Below are 22,627 nucleotides of genomic sequence, written 5' to 3'. Positions count from 1 at the left end.
CTGTTCTGTCTCTTTAGCTTTACCGTTGTCGACTATCTCGGTTACATCTTCAGCTCCTTCGTCGACGGCGACAATTTCTACTACTCCTATTACTTCTCCTATCCTGTCGACCAGGATTTCCATAGTGTCTAAAAAAAAGCAGTCGTCGATGATCCGTCGACGAAAGCCTCATCGACGAAGCCGTCTAAACACTCGTCAACGAAGGTACAGTCGACAAAGCTTCCGTCGTCGACGAAGACCTCTTCTGTGCTGTCGACGAGTGCCCCGTCGACGAAGAAGTCAAGTCTGTCGCCGATTGTCCCATCGACGTCTAGTCCGTCGACGATGGTCCCGTCGACGATGCTTCCGTCGGCATCTGCCTCGTCGGCGATGATCCCGTCGACTACGACTAAAATGAAGAGTCCATCGACAGTGAATCTATCTTCTTTGCCCCCGTCAACGACCATACAATCTACAGGAGTGGAACCTGCTTCTACTAAGTCTTTAGTGGCGGTGCAAACTTTTTTAAAGCCTGTTTCTTCGAAAAGTTTCCAGCTTAAATCTTTCCAGAGGCAAGAGTGTTCGTATATATCACCACTTACTCCGTATCACCTCCTCAACACATATGCCCAAGAGGAGGATGATGACTATGATGATGATGACGATGAAGGAGCTTTTGGAATAGCTCGTCATCCTTCAGAACTGAACATTAAATGTCAAGAAGACGAAGAAGATGAAGACTGCACAGAACACTATTACCAGGAGGACATTGTTCCTCAACAGACAGGATACCAGAGGCATTCTCGGATTTCAGAGTCAAGCCATCTGCCTCCTACCCTCATTCAGGACTTGCAGGCCATGTTAGCTGATTATAGGCAGCGCTTTCCACCACAGCAAGTCGTTCCACCACCCCAGCCTGTGGTAGTTCCAGATCCTATACTTCAGCTGGAGGTTCCGGCACCAATGTCTCCAATTACAGAACCTCCTCAACAGCACCAGCCTGTTCAGCCTGCTCAAACTCCGGACACTTCTTCGGATGAAGAAGTTGAAGAAGGCGAACTGCCACAGAATCCTCACTTGGATCCGTGGGATTCATATATTATTCCCATGCCATCTCCACCAACTCCACAACCATCAGTCTCACCGCCCGAAGATATAGGTGGATTTCATAACATCATGCGGCGAGCTGCTACTAGGTCTCAGCTTCCAGTGACTGTGGAACAAACTGATTGTTTCCTCCACGATTTCAAAGTGGAGGCTAGGAAAGTTACAAGAGCTATTCCAATAATAGATTACATATGAAGTGAGGGCATCAAGATTATGAAGAATCCTTTATCCGTGCCTGCAGTGCTTCCACGGGTTGATTAAAAAATATCGTGCTCCGATCAACAGCCCATCCTGCCTCATTGGTCACCCCAGGCCGGATTCAGTCATTTCACAGGCCACCCAACAAAGGTCTAAAATCCGGCCACGCCCATCACTACACCGCCGGACAAAGAGGGACGTCATCTTGACCTCATTGGTAAAAAGTTCTCAACCATGGCTGCTGCCTCCATCAGGGCAGCGAATTCATTAGCGATCATAGGGCGTTATGATCGCCAAATGTGGTCGGACATGGCGGGTCTGATTGACCTTATTCCAGAGGACAAATGACAGGAGGCTAGAAAGATCTTGTTGGAGGGAGAGCGCGCAGCATCAGAAACTATCGCTCTGGATATTGTCAACACAAATATCAGGCAATTGGCTGGGGCTGCAGTTCTCAGGTGCCAAGGTTGGTTAAAGGCTACCACCTTCCGACCAGAAGTCCAAACCAAAATATTAGATATGGCCTATGACGGCAAATATTTGTTCGACAAACATATTGATGAAGTCCTCCAAGCAATCAAGACAGATACTGATACCGCAGTATCTTTGGGTTCCCTACAGTGCAAAAGGGGAAGATTCAAGGGGCTAGAGGGTGTGGCTATTCCTCTAGAGGAGGTTACCATCAACAGAGCAGACAATATCAGCCTCAATATCGGCAATCTTATCAATCATCGTACCGCCAATCCAATATGTCTGGTTTCTCTCGCCAAGGAGGCTGAAAACGCTCCAACAGTCAAGGGCGAGACTCTCAGAGAAACAAGTGAGTTCAGCCGGCGCCAATCACATTTCCTTTCCTCCCTGTGGACGCGAAAATGTCTTTTTTCCAAGATCAGTGGCAACAAATGACCGCTGGGTGCTTGACCTCGTAAAGCATGGGCCCACCCTAGAATTTGTCACCAAGCCACCAACGACTCCGCCCAAGAGACCCCCTCCCCCTCGTCTTCACTTAATGTTCAAGGAAGCTTATTCAATGTTCCTCAAGAACGCTATCGAGAAGGTCCCAGTTCTTCAGAAACGGACAGTTTTCTACTCCAGTTTTTTCCTCATCAAAAAGAAATCAGAAGAATGGCGACCAATTCTGGACCTTCGCAACCTCAACAGGTTCCTCAAAAAACAGGGTTTTCGTATGGTCACCCTGTCAGATTCTGAGCTGCCTGAATGAGGGAGATTTTATGGCTTTCTTAGACATGGAAGACGCATACTTACACATCCCGATTCATCCGAAACATCGAAAGTATCTCCAATTCACTGTGGCTGGTGCCCATTATCAGTTCAAAGTGCTCCCGTTTGGACTCAGATCGGCTCCAAGGATCTTCACAAAGTGCCTGGCCCCAGTAGCGGCAACGTTGCGTTCTTGGGGAATCCAGGTCTTCCTGTACTTGGGCGATTCGTTAATCAAAGGTCCTTCAAAGCATAATGTAAAGAATGCCATTTCAACATGTCGCAATCTCTTTGCATCTCTGGGACTAACTGTGAACAGAAGCAAATCCCAGTTATATTCAAAGCAGATCCTGTCGTTCCTGGGAGCACGTCTAGACACAATACAATGAAAGGCATTCTTATCTCAAGAAGGACAATGTCGCCTACAGAAATAGGCATGTCAGGTTTAAAAAAGAAAGTCACTTTTTGTTCGCCTGTTCGCTTCACTCCTGGGAATGTGTTCTTCGGACTTAAATCTCATCCCCTTGGCGCGCCTGAAAATGAGACCCCTACAGGAGGAACTACATCTTCAGTGGAAAGAAGCGACAGGTTGCTTCGACGACGTCATCATAGTCACTCCACGAATGGTGGATGCTCTTCAATGGTGGTCACTGTTACCCAATCTGACACAAGGACTCATGTTCTTACAGAACCATCCAGACTTCGTTCTGACAACGGATGCGTCCATGGAGGGATGGGGAGGTCATCTCCAAGATTTACAAGTACAAGACCAATGGTCTCAGAAGTACAGACAACGACACATCAACAGTCTGGAACTGCGGGCAATCTTCCAATCCTTGCAAGCGTTCCTTCCAAGGATTTCAGGGTCTTCGGTCTTAGTTCGAACCGACAATACCACCAGCATGTTCTACGTGAACAAACAAGGAGGGACAAGGTCGGCAACGTTATCAAAGGAAGCTCAGGAGTTATGGGAATGGCTAACACTTCACAACATAACTCTGAAGGCAGAGCATGTCAGAGGCCTCCACAATACAATAGCGGACAAACTCAGCAGGTCCCTATCAGACTGCCACGGATGGGAATCAGAACACGTTCAAGTGAACAGAGTTTTCCAGGCTTGGGGCAAACCGACTGTGGATTTGTTTGCAACAAAGCAAAACAAGAAATTCCGGTATTACGCCAGCAGATACCCTCAACAGGGGTCACGAGGAAATGCCCTGTCCATGCGATGGTCAGGGATTTGTGCTTACGCTTTCCCCCCCGATCCCGTTGATACCAAGGGTGTTGCGCAAGATGAAATTGGAGGGCTGCCGTCTCATCATGATTGCTCCCCGGTGGCTGCGCCAGTACTGGTTCCAAGAACTTTTGTTGCTATCCCAGGACCGTCCAATCTGTCTTCTTCCAACTCCAACAATGCTATCGCGGAACGAGGGACAGATATTTCACCCAGACCCTCAATCTCTGAAATTACACGCATGGCTCCTGATTTCTTAGAATTTCAAGACCTTCATATTCCTCAGGATTGCCGTGACATCTTACTAAAATCACGAGCACAAAGCACCTTCAAGACTTATAGTCTTAAATGGAAGAAGTTTTGCCTTTGGTGTAACTCTAACAGTATACACTTGATAGAAGCTCCTGCAGAGAAAATTCTTCCTTATCTACTTCATCTGGCTCGCTCTGGTCTCTCTTTTTCATCCATAAAAGTCCATCTAGCGGCTCTATCCAGGTTCAGGAAAGTTGCCAACATTCCCTCACTATGTTCGTCCTCTCTAATCAAACAGTTCACGAGTGGTCTTTTCCGAGCTTATCCTCCGGTTAGGCCTCCCCCACCGGAATGGGAACTCAATTCGGTTCTCTCACAACTGATGAAACATCCATTCGAACCCATTCATAAAGCAGACATCAAGTATCTCACATGGATGGTCGCCCTACTTCTAGCCTTAACGTCTGCCAGAAGAGTAAGTGAAATTCAGGCATTCACTATTGAAGAACCTTTCCTGCATTTCTCTAAGGATTATATTTAAGGATTATGTCACTCTTTGAACGAATCTAACATTCATACCTAAAGTACCATCACAGTTCCATTTAAATGAACCAGTGAAGTTGAGAGCTTTCTTTCCAAATCCTACTACACCGGCGGAAAGAACACTACCTTCTTTGGACATCAAACGATGTTTAAAATTCTACCTGCAAAGGACAAAAACCTTCAGGAAATCTGATCAATTATTTGTGGCTTACGGTCAGACCACGCTCGGTACAGCAGTCGCAAAAGCCACAATTTCCAGGTGGATAGCTTCCTCAATCAATTTCTGCCATATTAAATCGAATAGACCACTACTGAGAAAGGTGAAGGCTTACTCCACAGCGTATACAGCGTTGTTTGCAGGAGTGCTGCAACATGGAAGAATGTCCACACGTTCACGAGACATTACTGCCTGCAATCGAGTCAAGAGGATGCGGCAGTTGGTCAGCCTGTCTTACGACACCGATTTCTTTAAGAACAGCTTCAGGTAACCTGTGTTCTTTACTTTTGTATTTATACTGAGTTTTCAATGTATTGACATGCAGATATAATGTATTTTAAGGTGTGTGTGTGTGTGTGTATATATGTATGTGTGTATATATATATATATATATATATGTTTCAATTTTAACAAATGGATGTACGTGACTTTAGATATCCATGTTTTTACTACTCTATGAATGTTCTTTTATATTTCTGCTCATGTTTTACTTATGAAAAGTTCAGTTGCCCTACTCTTGTTGTTTATTAATAGTAATGTATCTGGGAGTTTATCAGTACAAGTCTCTCACCATCCGCAACCGACTCCTACCTGGCGTACTGCTTGATATTCTGATTCAGGCATGTGAATCTATGAAAGATACCCCAATACTGGATAAGAAAACAAGTTACTTACCTGTAACTTCAGTTATCCAGTATTGGTATCTTTCATAGATTCACATGCACCCACCCTCCTCCCTGGAGAGTCAGTTCTCTATTTAGGATACTCATTTCCCACTTGTGCTAACGAAAATCTGAGGAGAACTGGCTCTGCAGAGAGGGTTCTAGAGGGTGCTGCTGGCTGATTAGTTGGGACAAAGACTTTGGTCTTTTCAGCATAATGATGTAGATGGGCTACTAAGATTTGGGCCTCAGGCCTTTTCCTTAGGGCCTACTACTGTTCTTTTCCTTTGGCACTGCTATTTTATTTACCGTGGGACTCCCGCCTTGGCGACTGGGAATGATTCAGGCATGGGAATCTATGAAAGATACTAATACTGGATAACTGAAGTTACAGGTAAGTAACTTGTTTTCTTATGTATTATCCCTCTCTTCTACCTCCGTGCTCTGAGGGTCTCTTGGATTTGCGATCATCACGGACCACGTTCGTACAGCCTCCTTGAGTTTATCATCCCTCCTTATGTGTTTCATCAGTCAGTTCAGCCATCACCCACCCATTCAAATCCCTCAAACAGTTACTTATAAACAGTAGGGTCGGGACGATTCATGAGATTGATATCCTTTTTTTTGCTATCACAACCCCAAAAGCACAAATTTCCTACTGAGCCGTTTCTTTTTTGGGTTGGGTATTAAATCCAAGACTGAACATATAGTCTTAGAAATAGACCATCCAGTAGCCTTATGAATTTTCTCCAGCACTCCCTCCCACAATAAACCCAGGCTCTGGCATGTCCATACCATATGAACGAAGCTTGCGGCAGCTTCGCCGCATCTAGGGCAAGCATCCGACCATTCCAGATAAATTTTACTTAATCTATCTGGGGTTTGCTATACTTGATGTATTATATTATACTGAATTAACTTAAAACATGTGTTAGAGCTCACTTCACTAACCCCTTCATGCACTCTTGCCCATTCCCATCCTGATATGGGTTCTTCAGATTCCTCCTCGCACCTTGTCTGTACCGGTAGGGCGGGGACCGAATTATTGTCTTGAAGGGGCCTATAAATATGGGAGATTAAATGCCACCCTCCCTCCATGGAAAATAATGTTATTAGCACAGCTGTGCAAGGGGTTTTCTCCGGGAAGGACGTCCATATTTCCCTAGCTACTGCCGCAATCTTCCCAGGAAGGATGTCCATATTTCCCTAGCTACTGCCGCAATCTTCCCATATTGTAGGAATTGCCCTGATCCCAATTCGACCGTAATCACAGCCACCTCACGATGCCTCAGTGGGACTTGAACCTTGTACTGACTTATCTGATGTGCGCTCCCTTTGAGCTACTTCATAACTGTCCTCTATGTCTTCTGACTCTTAAAACTGCATTTCTGGTTGCCATCACCTCTGCCAGGAGAGTGAGTGAGCTCCAGGCTCTATCTTCTAAACCTCCTTTCCTCACTGTCCATCCGGACAAGGTTGGTCTGAGGATTTGTCCTTCTTTCTTGCCCAAGGTGGTTACAGCCTTTCATATCGGGCAGTCCATCACCTTGCCCACCTTCTTTCTGCCTCCGCATCCCTCGAAAGATGAAGAGAGGCTCCACCGTCTGGACCCAAAATGTGCGCTCTCCTTCTATCTAGACCGCACACGCCAGTTCTGGGTGGACGACCAGCTCTTTGTTGGTTACGAGGGCCCTAAGAAGGGTCGGGCAGTGCACAAGCGGACCATCTCTCAGTGGGTCGTCTTGTGCATCAAGGTTTGCTATTCCTTGGCGAAAAAGGAGCCTCCTGTGGGGCTGCGCGCCCATTCCACTCTGGCCACAGCGGCTACTACTGCCCTGGGTTGGGGAGTCCCCTTGCAGGACATCTGTCAGGCAGCTACGTGGGCCTCGCTGCACACGTTTGCTAGGCACTACTGCCTGGACAGCCAAGTCCGGAGAGATGGCTTTTTCGGCCGTTCCGTTCTCCAGGACTTTCTGGTGTGATCTTGATTCGCAGACCCACCACCGTGGGTTGGTATTGCTGGTGTATCTATTTTAAGGTAAGGAATCTAACACTAACCTGTTTCTTTCAGATGCACTAGTTACTCACCTTCGGTAACGATATATCTGTAAGAAACAGTAGTATGTGTTAGATTCCTTACCACCCCACCCGTCCTCCCCGTTATGTGAACCAATATCTAGGGTTAAGGAATTTCCCTTTGTGGGCCCTAGTTTCATGGCACCAGTGTCGGTTTCTATCATGGCTCTGCGTTCCTTGCGCGGAAAACTATGTACAGAACTGACGTTAGTGCGTGAGGACGGCATTTAAGTATTCAGACGCCATCCCGGCGAACAAAACGACGGACGCAGAGCCGCAGACGACGCCTACCGACACGCAAGGGTACTGCTGGCGAAAACTTTCCGGATCCAGCCTGACGCCTGGGGATATTCTAAGGTAAGGAATCTAACACTAACTACTGTTTCTTACAGATATATCGTTACCGAAGGTAAGTAACTTGTGCAACAGGTGTTATATGAATGCAAACCTTTCTTCCCCTTCTATCCCTCAACTATCGTTCTCACTCCAAATAACTAATATCCACCACTCAAATTACTTTCTTTTGTGTTGAAGTTTTTTATTGAAATTTGCAGAGAAAAAATACAAATGTGTTGACAAAGCAAAATGATATAATGATAAACGGATGCATTTAAGTGATAATGAAACTTGCATAAGATATAGCAAATATGAGGAAATAAAGAATAACATATATTCCATAATCCAATATAAGATAAAATTAGAAAGAATAATAGATAAATTATAATATAAAAGGAGAAGTGAGGAAAAGAAAAGGAAAAGAGAAAGGAAGAAAGAAAGAAAAGAAAGGAGAAGAGTACTAGAACAACAGAAACAGATAGGGAATGAACTGGAAGGAAGGAAGGGGGAAGGGTACCCACAGTAAAGTGATAGAAAAGGAACCATGGAAGGAATAGAATTAAGCAGAAACAGTATGTGTAGAAGAAGGAATGGATGTTGAGTCATCATCCACAGTAGTCTCCAAGAAAGGGGACCAAATTTGGAGAAAAATGGAAGCTTGATCTTGTAGATTTTAAATTGTGCGTTCATGTAAAGCCGTTTGCATCATTGCCACCAACCACTCTTCCTGAGAGGGAATTGAGGGGGATTTCCAATGTCGCTGTATACAAATTTTGGCCGTGGCCAAAGCAGCGTGAAGGAGACGAATTTGTAATTTGGAGAGTTTCGAAAAACCCCGAAAGTCATGTAAAATAATATTGGCAGGAGTAAAAGATAGGGGTAATGACATTGTAGAAGCCAATGTCTTCCTCACAAAAAGCCAGAAGGATCTAGTCCGAGGACATTCGCAAATGATATGTGTAATATCACATCCAGAAGCAGAACATCTCCAGCAGGACATGTGTGATACCAACTTAGCTTGGTGTAATTTAACAGAAGACCAATGCCATTCATGGAGAATTTTGAAAATACAGAATTTAAGACTAGCTTCCCGAACACCTTTATGTAATCCTTCTAAAATTTGATCCCATTGAATATTGGAATATACAACTGATAAACGGGATTGCCATTTCATCTGAAGAGCTTGTGAGAGAGGATGTAGAAACGTCTTATAAAGACCAGAAGTCACACCTTTAAGATTTCCCCATAACTGCAAATAAGACAAAATGGGAGATACTGAGAGTAGCTCAGGTGGAGAACCTAAATGTTTTGTGATACTTTGTTGAAGTTGAGTATATTTATGAGATTGTGTAGGAGGTAAGTGAAATTCCTCGCAAATTTGGGAAAAGGGTTTAAAGGTTCCATCATGAAAAAGTTGATCTATAGAAGTAATGCCAGCCTCTTGCCATAAAGGCCAGGACAAGGTGCGACCACCAATATGAAAAGCTGAATTAAGCCATAAAGGAGCTTTAATGTGAATTTGCGAATTAGATTTTAGTATACGATGACCTCTCTGCCAAGATTTATGCATTGCAGATAAAATAGGGTTTTTAGGATCGGAAGAACTAGTTCCTGTACCGTATAAAAGGGACAGACCTAAACCAGGAGCCAAAAGGTGACGTTCAAGTGGAACCCATTGAGGTATGTGTTTAGATTTGGGCAGGAAAAATGTGAGTTGGGAGATATGAAGGGCGAGTGAATAATGCTCAATGGAGGGAAGTTCTAAACCCCCGTGTAGTTGATGGGCCTTCAATTTGGCCACGGCAAGGCGTGGTTTAGCTGTACCCCAAATAAAAGATTTTATTTTGGAGTCAATGGATCGTAGGGTAGGTAGGGGAATGTGGAGAGGGAGTATACCGAGAACATAAAGAAACCGTGGTAAAGTAACCATCTTAACCGCCTGAACTCGTCCCCAAAGTGATAGTCCCAGAGCTTTCCACTTATCAATCAAAGTGTAAATAAAGGAGTCAAATTATCCGTGACCATACTATCCAAACCTCTATTAATTAATATTCCTAGGTACTTAAGACGGGATGATTGCCAATGAAAAGGAAAGCCAGAGATTGCTAGTTTTGTAGTGCCAAGTGACACGGGTAATGCTTCACTTTTATCCCAATTTATTTTGTAACCTGAGAAAGAAGAGAAATCGTTGATAATTTGAAGGAGAGCGGGAAGAGAACGAGGAAGGTCAGTAAGAGTAAGAAGAATGTCATCTGCATATAAATACATTTTAGAATGGCCAATTGGAAGAGGGATGCCTATAACTTCAGTGGATTGTCGTATTGCCGCAGCCAGAGGCTCCATCGCTAAGAGGAAAAGGAGAGGGGAAAGCGGGTATCCTTGACGAGTGCCACGACAAATTGGAAAGGGGATGGACAAGAAACCACCACAATTAACTTGAGCCAATGGACTATCATAAAGCAGACGTACTTTATCAATAAATGGATCGCCCAAGCCGAACCTTTGCATGACTGTAAAAAGGTATTCCCATTCAATACGATCAAATGCTTTTTCCGCATCAAGGGAAAGAAATAATGCATCGTCTGTAAGATGTTTAGCTGACCACAAGGCATGAGATAAAGTGCGGAGATGAGTCCTGGATGAGCGACCTGGAACGAAACCTACTTGCGAATTATGAATTAAGGAAGGTAAAACTTTACGAAGAGTGGATGCAAGAATACTAGCTAGTATTTTAATATCAGTATTCAAGAGAGATATAGGCCGATAACTGCCACACAACAAGGGATCTTTCCCAGGTTTCGGTAAGACAGCTATTATGGCTTTGTTAGAAAGAGATCCGAGAGAAGATCCCTCAACAGCTTCTTGAAACGCGGCATGCAAGGTATCTATCATGTTCTGACCAGTCCATTTATAAAATTCAGGAGGAAAACCATCTTCCCCTGGAGCTTTATGGTATGGTAAGGCAGTTATAGCTGAAGAAATCTCATCTTTAGTAATAACACCATCAAGTAAAGCTCTACCGTCATCCGAAAGTCGTGGAAGAGATATTGCATCTAAAAATTTGGACATTTTAGGTTTATGTATATGAGTACATGGAGAATAAAGAGATCTATAAAAGGAAGCAAATTCGTCAACAATTTCTTGTGGTCTAGTAAGTAGATTATATGAACAAAGAGGGGGACGAAAAGGGACAATGTTTAAAGGGGTCCAGTGTACCTGTCCAAAGAACATGTATCACCGGCAGTTCCGCGTGTACCGACACGCCTGAGTGTGTGGGGGTAGGTTTTGAATGGCGCTGGCCTCTCGTCGCTAAGGCAGTTGTTGCTAGCGTAGTCCCCACAGGAACTAGCCGCGCAGACTGACATTGGGTTTGCAATGGTCTGACGGTGATGCAGTACTTTTAGCCTGCTACAGCCATAGACCCACCAGGTTGTATAAACCATACCCCATAGCTCACCTCTGGGCACCAAATGAGTTTATGAGCACTATCTGGTCCTGAAGAATTGCCTTTAGGGCATGAAACATGTTGACCATGTCTGAGGGTTGAAATGAGGCCATACTAATGGTTATTTTGGTCCTCAATACCCCTCTTTTCACTTTTTAATAAAGTGGCGAGCCACACGAATAAAGGTTACTTTGTGGACTACCCAACTTTTTTTAAACTCACATTTCGCTCACTACCTCACTTTTTTAAGCCCCTCACACACCAGCAAATCACGGCAAGGAACAAAAGATCTCCGCCAAAGAGTAACACGTGTTGTTACCCGTCAGGCATTGCAGCGCCGGCTTGACGTAGGAGCAGGAAGCCGATGATGTAAACAACATCACAAGAAGGCTGAATGAGACATGTCATCCAGCCCATTAGTTGTGTGAGGCTTCTTAGTTCCGATAAGGAACTTGCTGACTTCCCAAACCCCCCCTGCTTCCAACAATTATTTCGTGAGAGAGACTCTATTACAGGCTTATACCTAGGGGAACTTTGTACAACCTTTGCTACTAGTAAGTAGATTACCAAGACTGGATGTAATAGCAGGAATCGCCATAGCGGCCTCCCTCTGACGCAGTTGTGCAGCTAGTAACCAACCAGCTTTTTCCCCCTGCTCGTGTAATGTCTCCCTTTCATTTTTTGTAAGGCGTATTCGGCCTTAGAAGTAAAAAGACTATTAAGAGACATTCGTGCTTGTTCCAGTGATTTACGATTCTGGAGGGTAGGATTTGAAATATACAAATGAGAAAACCGTTGAATGTCTTGCTCAAATTCTGCTTGTTTAGCGGCATTGTTCTTGTTGGCAAGAGCGGCATCACACATAAGCTGACCTCTAATGGTAGCCTTAGCTGCTGCCCAAACCGTTTTCTTAGATGAAATTGAATCCTCATTAATAGTAAGATAGTCTTGGAGGTGAGATTGTGAAAGAGCTTTACCTGCAGTTGTCCTATATCTATTTATGCTCAATCTCCATGGTTTGCGACCTGGCCTAGATAGACCTAAATCGAGGGACAAAAGAACGGGAGAGTGATCGGATATAGCTGCTTCCAGGATTTTCGATTCCGTAACCAACTGAACTGTCTTTTGTGAAAGAAGGAAATAGTCTAGACGGGAAAATGTGCCATGGGTAGAAGAAAAGAATGTGTATTCTTTATCTTGCGGATGACTAAGCCTCCAATGGTCAACTAGACCATTGTCTGCGAGAACATCATGTAAAATGGCTCTATCGGAAACGTTAACATTGTCAAGACTGCCTGTTTTGTCGAGGACAGGATCTGGAGCCAAATTCCAATCCTCTCCAATGAGAAATTGAAAGGCATTGATTTCTGTGAGAAGACAATTCATTCTAAGGAAAAATTGTTTTTTGGCACCAAGTGGAGCGTATATAGATCCGAGACAAATGAAAGAGTTTCCAATTTTCAATTTAACAAAGACATGACCCTCCGGATCAGACCATGTCTTGGAAATCGTGAAGGGAAGTTATTTTCGGACGAGGATGGCTACACCACATTTACGAACAGGATTAGGGTTGGTGGGATCAGATTTAGAAATGCTACTATGAATAACCTTTCCGACCCAATCTCTGCTGAGTTTACTAGATTCAAACTCATCCAAATGTGTTTCCTGTAGTAAAGCAATGTCCACATGTTTAGAGGCGCTGGGATACTCTTGGGGCGCTGGGATACTCTTGGGTGACTACGCGCTGTACAAAAACCTAAAATAAAAATAAATAAAAATAGAGTGCAAATATGAAAGGACTTTTTTCCGTTTAATATAATGGGTGAGACCATGAACATTCCAGGAAACCACTGAGAGAGGATGAATAGAAGACATAATAGAACAGTTGGAAGAATAGGATAGAGAAAAAGAGAAGGAATAAGTATACAGAGAAAAAAAAATAAAGGGGGGATAGAGATGGTACCCTGAAAAACAAAAGGACAAAGTGTATAAAAGTCTGAGAAACTAATAAAAGAAAGAAAAGAGGATGTGAGAAGTGTTTAGACAAGCAGAGTAAATACCTAAAATAGAAAAAATAGAGAAAAAAGAAAAAAACAAAATAGGAAAATAAAGAAGAAACCAAGACTGTCTGGGCGCACTCAAGCAACGTCGTGGGACGGAACTCCGTCCGAGGAAAGAAAAATGTGGATCAAATGGATCAAGGATAATGTGGAATATATGAAAGTTACAGTAAAGTAAAATAACAGTATCATAATCATAAGAAACCATAAATTATTACTGTATAATACAAAGCCATGAAATAAGCATATTGACATCTACAATATGATGTAACTATGATAAAAAATTAGGAAAGAATTGCAATAGACGAAGACAAAAGGTGTTGGGAAGAACGAAAGACATAATACATAACCGAAAGAGTATACAAAGTAGTTAGAGAAGCATAGAAGATAAAATACAAGGAGAGCGAACAAGTGATAAAATGTAATATAGAAAGGAGGAAGAACAATATAGAGCAGAGAGCGAAGAGGAGGGGAAGAAAACATATAATAAAACATTGAAACAAAGATAAAAAGGAAACCGCAAAGCTGTCATTGAAACAAATAAAACAATTAAACAAAAATACTTACTGCAATATTGGAATAACTAGGAAACTAAATATGCAATGTCAGATTAAGCGATACTAATATCACCAGAGGGAGGGTCTTAATCATGAGGAAAAGACATGCAAGAGATGATTACTATAACCTGAACATGCAATAAGCAATACAGTAGTAGGTAGAAATGCGCTTCAAAAGCGGAAAACAGTGCGATAATGAGATTACACAATAGCATTAATACAGATATTGCAATATGAGATCAGAAACAGAAGTAACTACATTAAATAATGCAATAAAGTATCAAGATGAGCCATGGAACAGGCAAAAAAAAAATACCTGTCATTATCTATAGTGGCAATTAGAAGGGAGAACAAGAAATCACAGAAATATACAAGTGGACCGGAAAAGAGTATTCAGTCAGCATCTGACGGCTTTTTGAGAGGTGATCTAGATTTGTCTCTCTGTGGTACATTAGTAAGGGTGGGGATGGAGTGCAGAGCTGAAGCCTTATCGTCCTGAGATCGATTCAGACGAGTGAAATCTCTACCACGTTGCCTGGAATCACCAAAGGTGTTTGAGTGTGGCATTGGCAAATTTGAAGATGAAGTAAATGACAGAGGTTGATCACAATGAGAAGATTGGGTTTCCATGTCGGTGGATTTGATGTTATCCAAAAATTGTTGCAAAAGTGCAGGATCGTAAAATTCTTTATATTCTCCATTTCTGGGGATACGAAAACGTGCAGGCTCAAACAATCCATATTTGATGTCCATTTGACGCAATTGAGGCCGCATGGAGAGAAATGCCTTCTGTCGCTCGTTAGACTCTTTCGAAAAGTCTGCAGCTACATGAATGGTATGACCTTGAAAAAGAAAGGAACCACGAGAGCGAGCCATAGACAAAATTTGTCGAGTTTGTTCATGCCGAAGAAAACATGCAATAACTGGTCTTGGCCGCGCAGAAGCATCTGAACGTGGAGGACCAATTCTATGAGCACGCTGAATCTCAAGAGGAAGAGCAAAGGAGATACCAGTCAGAGTGGGAAGAGTATCATAGAGAAATGACTTCATGTCCTGTTTCTCAATGTTTTCTGGAAATCCAAAAAAGCGGACATTGTCTCTATGGCTGCGGTCTTCCAAATCAATGATTTTGCTATGCAAAAAAAGGAGGTCTTGATCCGAACTCTGAACTGTATCCAGGCGGCTCTCCATATCCAGGATTTTAGAGTCAATGTTGTCAATCCTTGTATGAAAAGTAGTGAGCTCTGCTCTTATTGACTTAGTTTCTGCAGACAGTGATGTCATGGTGATGTCTAGCCCCTCCAGTCGGCGATTAACCCCAGAAAGTTCCTGCAAGATTCGTTGCATAGTATCAGATAATGTCTTGTCACTCTGAGGTGTTACAGCGTGGGATGAGGGAGGCGATGAGGATACGTTACTTTTCACTGGTAAATTGGGAGTTTGTTTTGTCACTTCAGTGAAGAGTGGTTGTTTAGGCGTTCTGTTACCATTCCTATTGGTAGACATTGTGACACACGGTTGCACAGATGCTCTACAAAAACGAATTGATGTAATATTACGATATGAAGCAATGGTGAAAACAATGGTGCATCAAATGACAAAATAAAGGACTGCAGCGAGTCAGTGAAGAAAAGGCCTACAATCAGAGAAGAGTTAGTAGCTATATCAAATAACATATAGCATCAGGCCTGGTGGTGTTAGAATGTGTCATTCACGACGTATAAATAAATGATACACATTGAAAATCAACAAGCTGGAAGCGAAAAGCGCTGCAACATATGAAATAGATCAAATACAGTCTATAACCCCCTATCTGGTAAAATGGAAGAAAAGCACCTTAGCAGTATTACATGAAAAACTGGTTCTGTCACATATACAGGCGTAGTACATTAATAGAAAGCATTATGCGCCATGAAGTAACATGGGGATATGACAGAATGCGCAGCAAAAGGTAATTAAGGCAAATGAGGATTATGTAAAAGTTCCTGCGTAATTAAGGAAATGTTGTCAAAGCATTTGAATGCATACAAAGTATGAAGCAGTGCATTCTTGTGAGGCAATTGAAAGTGGGCGCTCCGTGACAGAATACCTCATGAGGCCATGTCGCAAAAGAGCAGGCTGGAGTCAGTCGAGCTGGAATTAAATAACATGTAAAGAACAGCAGTAGAGTTAATTGCCCTGCGCATGAAACAAGAGGAGACTGTCCAAGGCGCAATGTGTGAGGAGAAAGTAGCATAGGTAATTATAGTTGCCCTTTTCCATATAAAACCAGGCAAAGCTAAGTTGAATTGAATAATGCTGAGAGGCACCGCTGAAGAGACATGGAGTGAAGGTGAAAGCTGTGGGGCTCCGTTGCACAGAAGGAAATGTCAGTTGAACATGTTTGTTTTAATTTTCCTCCGCTCTTAGTATTCGCCCATTAAAGGAAAATAACTTTGCCAGCAATACGGAGGTATGCCGCTATACCCGCATGAAGAAGCGCTGCAGAGCAGACACATGCGCAGTATTTGAAGAGGCACGGCCCTGCAATGCGAGGAGGCGCGGCGCTGTAGTCGGAGGAGGCGCGGCCCTGTGGTGAGGAGGCGCGGCCTCAGTCGACGCGCAGATCTCGGAGCGCGTCAGCAAAGCGGACGGTCACCTCACCGGTGTCGAAACAGAGGAAAGATCACCGCTCCGCCGTATATGAAGCCACCAGTGCGTTCCACATGCCCTCCGGTGACAATGGAGCATGAATAGGTAGGTCCGGCGGTCCAGGTGCGGGAGAGTGACTCGTCAGGAGTCCGTCCCACAATGGAGCTCAATCTTCAGGCGGCCATCTTCCATCGTGGCCAGACCACGCCCCCCACTCAAATTACTTTCATATTTCAAAATACTAATTCAACACTAATGCTCTATGGGTCCCGGAGTAGCGTGCTACTTACCCAAAAAGCAATTTGACGCCTCGTCAGGGGTAGTAAGCGCTATATAAATGCAATTACAATACAATACAGATATTTTAGAGTGTGTTCGGGGCGCCTCTGTGTTTTAGGTTATAAATTCACTTCAAATAATGATGAGGTAGGATTGAAGGTAAGTAGCATTTCCTTCTAGCGCAGTTGTCCAAGCATTACCCTTATAGAAATACTGCTATCTGCTTATGGATTGTATTTGTAAAGTAGTTGTACTTTGGACTGGATGGGAACTAGCTCGTGGTTATAGAGGAGAATGCTGCTGTTGTAATAATTTGCTAAAATGCATGGTGCTCCCTCAAAAATAAAGAATCTGATAGGCATGTTGTGGAAGAAATTAAGCTTAACCAAAGTCTTCCATTTTCTGCCTTCACTTGGTATTTGTTAATTGTCAGAAGCAGTGTACACGGTGGGAGTGGGTTCGCCAGGTGACCTAGGTTTTTTTGTATCAATTTTTTTATTGAAAACACTTGTAATAAATAAATATAAAGATACATATTTGGTGACCTAGTTTTTAATTTTCTGTTGACAGTCTGGGTTATCAACAAGGAATGTGCAAGTTCTGTGCTGTCAGTGATTTTCCTTTCTATTCCAATCCCCTGCAGGGATAGAATGATGCTGCTAAAATTAGAACAGGAAATTCTGGAGTTTATTAACGATAATAGGTAAGCCATGAAGCATGCAATGAAGATTCTGCAGCAGTATGTAATGTGTATTTTTGTTGTATCTGCTTGCTAACCTTTGGTGTTTCCCCTCTTAATTGCGCAACCAATGAATTTGTTAATGAACTTGATAAAAAAAGGTTGATTAAAAAAAAAAGTGGGATGTGAATAGGAAAGAGTACCTTTTTATTGGTGAATTGTTCCTTTCTAGCATGAAGGGCACACTCCAAGAAGCTGAAGTGTGAATATATTTTCCTCATCGCTAGTGTGATCTTGAGGAAGTCCTCTTTACATCTCTTGGTCCTGTGGGGATACCTTTTACATTTAAGAGCCTTCTTGTTGGGTGGTGTGCACGTGCGACCACCTTGCAAGTCATTGCACCATTTCTACCCAAAGCGCCCGACTCCATGCCACCCCATGTTCTCTCTTAATCAGTTTTAATTCTTGGACTGTTGAACAGAAGGAATCTCATCGCTCCGATTTCAACGTTGTTTTGTGATACACATTTCTTTTTTAACCTGTTTATAGCTTTGTTTCCAATTATTAATATTTTGTTCTGTAGGATTCATTTTTTGATAATTGCCCTGGCTGCTCTTTTTTGTCACTGGTCATACACTAAGTGAAAAGTTTCCTAATACTTCCACCATTACCGGCTGATAGTTGTGCCAGTTAACATTGAATCATTCAGCAAATTGATAACTGCACACATTTTTTATTGTAAGAGTATGTCTGTAATGAAATAATATATAAATAAAGGCTACACAGTTGAAAAATATTTCAAGCAAATATCTTATGAAAGGTTTTACCTTTTTAGATCTCGCCTGGCGTTAGCAGTGCGCATGCGCTGCCCTCGCCATGTGAGGGCTTCTTGGAATCAATACGGTTCCAGAAGTTGTTTCTTTGCTCCGCCTGAACTTTTCATTAGTGGGCATCTTTTGGCGTCATTGAATATGCTGAACAGAGTGTAATGATTGTACCTGAGGCTTTGTAGTCCCTCCTGGTTGCCATCCTGTCCACCTTTAGCCCAGCCACCTGGGACTGGATCTTTTACTGGCGGCCTGACTCTGTGGGTTTTATAATGACTGTTGGCACATTTATTTTTACCATTGTTGGCCTGTGGGCTGTGCATGTGCTCGTGGGTGACATTTAATAATGTGCTTTACATGAGTACCAGTTATCTTACATTGGAGCGCTTTACATGAGACCCAGTTACGTTACACAAGGACCCATTCGTTTTTGGTAGGCACGGGGAGATGAAGTAATTTGCCCAGAATCACCAGATGTTGAGACAACTTCGAGGATCGAACTGTTTCCCCAGCTCCAAAGCGCAATTCTGGCTTTGAGGCCACAAGTCGCTGCTTGCACAAGGGCTGGCTGTGGAAAAACTCTGACCCACTGGGGTAGGCTGCCTGCTTTCCGCGCTCTGTAAGTACTTACTGCTCCAGAGAGTCTGCCTCTCTGCGTCCCTCTAGGGGGTCTTCAAATGCTGCCTGTTTATTTCAAACTTACAGCTGAAATTGTGCAATGTCTTAGTTGCTTCAATGTTCTGCTGACAGGTTGCGTGTTTAAAGGGACAGTGTCTTTACAGTGTAACACATTCACCCGCACCGCGCGCTGCTACATTACTCAAATCCTCCAAACTGTGGGATTAGCTCACTCTGGAGCTGCACTGAAGTGAGGAAAGATAGGTACGTGCCACCATAGTACTGTTCGTGCACACAAGTGTGTACATGGTCTTTAGCTTTACCCACCAGCTAAAGATATTTTCACTCTTTATTTTCCAGCGGTGAGGTGAACTTCCCAGGAGATCTCACCTGAGCTGAGTGGTCCCCCTACCCCCCCAATGGGCAGGGCGGGAGCAACGAAGCCTGGAACCGCCCAGGAGACAGCCTAAATAGTTTCTATGGTTCAACCGTAACTCGCGATATCACGGAACACGGACTCTTGACAGTATCGTGCACTAATTCCCTGCGCTATCTGCAGTGAGTATTAGCTGCAAGATGAGAGGCCTTAAAGGGGGGAGGCCTTCTTACTGGCAGATATTTACGATTCACCTCTCTCCGTAATTATCAAAAGCATCACTTTGTGATGCCCAAATTTTGTACATTTCAGTGGAAAGTTATTTCTTATCACAATCCCTGAACTTTCTAGTTTGCCATTTTTCAAATACTGATTGATATACCGAAGACTCATTAAAAATGTAATAGAGGATCGAATTTTATGTGCTGAATTCCACATAAACTGCTACATAAAGGTGTAAAGTTAAACCACTGTGCTTCACCCAAAACAGGATTTTCAGCGGAACAGCCTGTGTGCATCAATTATGTTTTCCTGAAGCTGTTGAAAATCATCTATTTGCACTCTTAGTTTATTGAAACCCTCTAATTCATATAAAGAGTCCATTTTAAAAATACAAATTGTTCGTCTCACCTTTGCTTAAAAACGCTCACTTTTTGGCAGTTGCTGAGGTTACCTCCTTGTTGATTGTGTGATTCACATATTAAAACTAAACTTGAAATGCCCTGTCTTTGGTTTCTTTTACAGGTATGGTGGTGGGTGTGTTGGAGTGAGATTTTGGTTGTGTGTGTGTGTGTGTGTGTGTATATATATATATATATATATATATATATATATATATATAGATATATATATCTATCTATATCTATATATATATATATATATATATATATATATATATATATATATATATATATATATATATAGATATATATATATAGATATATAGATATATAGATAGATAGATATATATACACACACACAACCACATGCACCTATTAGTGCATGATGATGGGACTACTGGCGTACATTGTGTGGACCAACAATTGGCATGTTGGTGCATGATGGGAGGTTTGTGGATGTATTTTGTTGCTTATGTTAACATATGATGATGGTGTCATGGCTTTTGATGTTGGTGTGTTGACATATAATGGATGTAACTTCAAGATTTTAGTTGTGTTGGCATGGGATAGTATATGCTGGTGTGCTATCTTGGATGTGTGGACACATTTATATGGTTATATTAGCATATGATGGTGTTATTTTGGCATATTGGGTGTTAATGTATAATATTTGTGTGTACTCAAGACAACTTATCACACCACTGCTGTCCCTTTATCACGTTGAAGCCCTTCTTGGTGCAGCCTTGGCACTGGACCTGCAGTCTTTCTGCATGCCAGTTAGCCTTGCCTTTGCCGCCAATCTGTGAGTCACTCTGCTGGCACTCTGTGCCCCAGACCAACCTGCTTTGCCCCTCCAGCCCATTTATAAGCCCCTGCATGCCCTATGTGTTCCCACCCCTACAGGCCTTCTGTGACATCATCCTTTGGTGGAGGCATACTGCATGATTCCAATCACCTTGGAAATCTGTAACCCTCAAACATGCAATCACAAATCCAATGCCACAATTGGTACAGTACTTAAACAGTTTCTGCCTTCACCCCGGCACCATTTGGCCCTACATTCTTCCTTCTGGGTGAATTCTCAGAGCCCACCTATCCATTCATGAGCACTGTGCCAGCGTTGCAGTGACCACATCTAGTCTAGAAAGCCTCTCGACCCTGGAGGTGAGAGGGAGGGCACATAGTAACAGAGCCACGCCTCAGTAGAGCCCTCTTGGAGAGTTCCCAGGGTCTAAGGGGCGAATATCACTAGGGCTGAAACAAAGAATCTTCCCCATCCACACAACCCAATCCATCCATAACTTCCTACTCTGTGCGTGCTTGTGAGCGGAGGCACTACCACTATTGATTGCTGAGCAAGTCAAAGGATGCTTCATTGCAAAAGAGCTAATCCATGGGGTTAGAAAGAGGACTGGGCACTCAAAGAGGACAACAATGAAGCCAATTTCCCATAAAATAAATTATAAAACAATAAATAGGCTATGGTCAAGACCATTTTATGATGGTTTCCTGGTTTGGATGCCATGACCAGGGAGGGATGTGGAGTATTGGAGATGAAAGGAGCAGCAAGCAATCAGCCAATTAACACTTTCTAGGGAACGATAGTGAGCTATAAAAAAAGAAAACACGAGGGGCGTGCGTGTAGGCTCCGGGTCTGACCCTTTACATGTCGGAGTCTTTGCAGTGCCGATGACAAGCTGTGTGTGCTGAATAAATAAAAGGCGTGCAATGGTGAAACATGAAAGCGGGAGCCGTGCTGATAAATAAAAGGAGCAAAATGTACAGGTCTGTGCTATTCTCGTTCACAACGGAGCGGGAGGTGCCAGAAGGATGGCTGCAACAACAGGGAAAGAAGGGAGCAAAGATGCAATAAAATACTGGCGCCAAAGCTGAACAGGCACACAGAGTGTAACATGAGCAGAAAAGAAATAAAAAAGAATTGTCCCTGAATCGATCAGATCAACACCCAAAGCATAAAGATACAGTCCCTGCTCTGTGAAAGGAAACGAAAGGCAAAAAGGAGGGACAAAGAGAAAGGATTGACCACTAGCAAGCAATGATTTTTAAAAGACACCAACAAACAAAAAAGCAGTGGGCAGGCTGTAAGCCCAGAAAGCATATGCCACAGGTCTCAAAGCTCGACATAAAGAATGGTCACTTATAGCCATAGTTTTTCATTTGTAGAGGTACTTATGGATTTGGGCTCTAATTGATGCCATTGCATCATTTATTTCACTTGAAGACTGACTGACTTAGGGCTACGGACAGGCCATGACTGGAAACAAGCAATATCTCCATTACCCTAAGAGGAGGAGGGATGGTAGTTCTGGAATGAAGTCCAGCAAAATTCCCAGCCCCACTTTGAACATGCAGTGCTCTGTGTCTTTAGTAGTCAATAATGGCCACCAATTGGTACTCTGCAGGGCAGAGAGAGTGCAGTTTTGCTTCTAATCATAGTCAAACATCTACAGCTCCATGATCCAGGGAATTCTTGATTGTGGTTGTTTCTCTAGACCAGCTGGGCTGCTGACAACTCTCGGTTCCTGTGAATCTCAATGCCTTGAGTGGTCCTCTATGTTGAACCTTAGCCAGCTGCCCCTTTGGAGGTCTTTGAGAAACACTCTAGACAGTCCACCGTCTCATATTCCACGTAGCAACAATTTCATGAATCCAGACTGATACCCAGCTTGTTGCAGAGCTGCGAGCTGCT

General features: G+C 43.2%; 1 protein-coding gene across 4 annotated transcripts in view; it reads left to right on the top strand.

Moving 5' to 3' along the window:
* Nucleotides 1-22,627, top strand: part of R3HDM2 (R3H domain containing 2) — a 906,692-nt gene that overhangs the window by 427,735 nt on the left and 456,330 nt on the right. For all 4 annotated transcript variants that reach the window (XM_078688982.1, XM_078688980.1, XM_078688983.1 and 1 more), the window contains one exon: nt 17,441-17,500. In XM_078688982.1, coding sequence (XP_078545108.1) covers nt 17,441-17,500 — 60 coding nt within the window. The remainder of the gene's footprint in view (nt 1-17,440; nt 17,501-22,627) is intronic.

Source organism: Lissotriton helveticus, chromosome 1_1 (assembly GCF_964261635.1).
Source record: "Lissotriton helveticus chromosome 1_1, aLisHel1.1, whole genome shotgun sequence".
Taxonomy (NCBI): Eukaryota; Metazoa; Chordata; class Amphibia; order Caudata; family Salamandridae; genus Lissotriton; species Lissotriton helveticus.
This window is presented reverse-complemented; position numbering and strand designations above follow the sequence as displayed.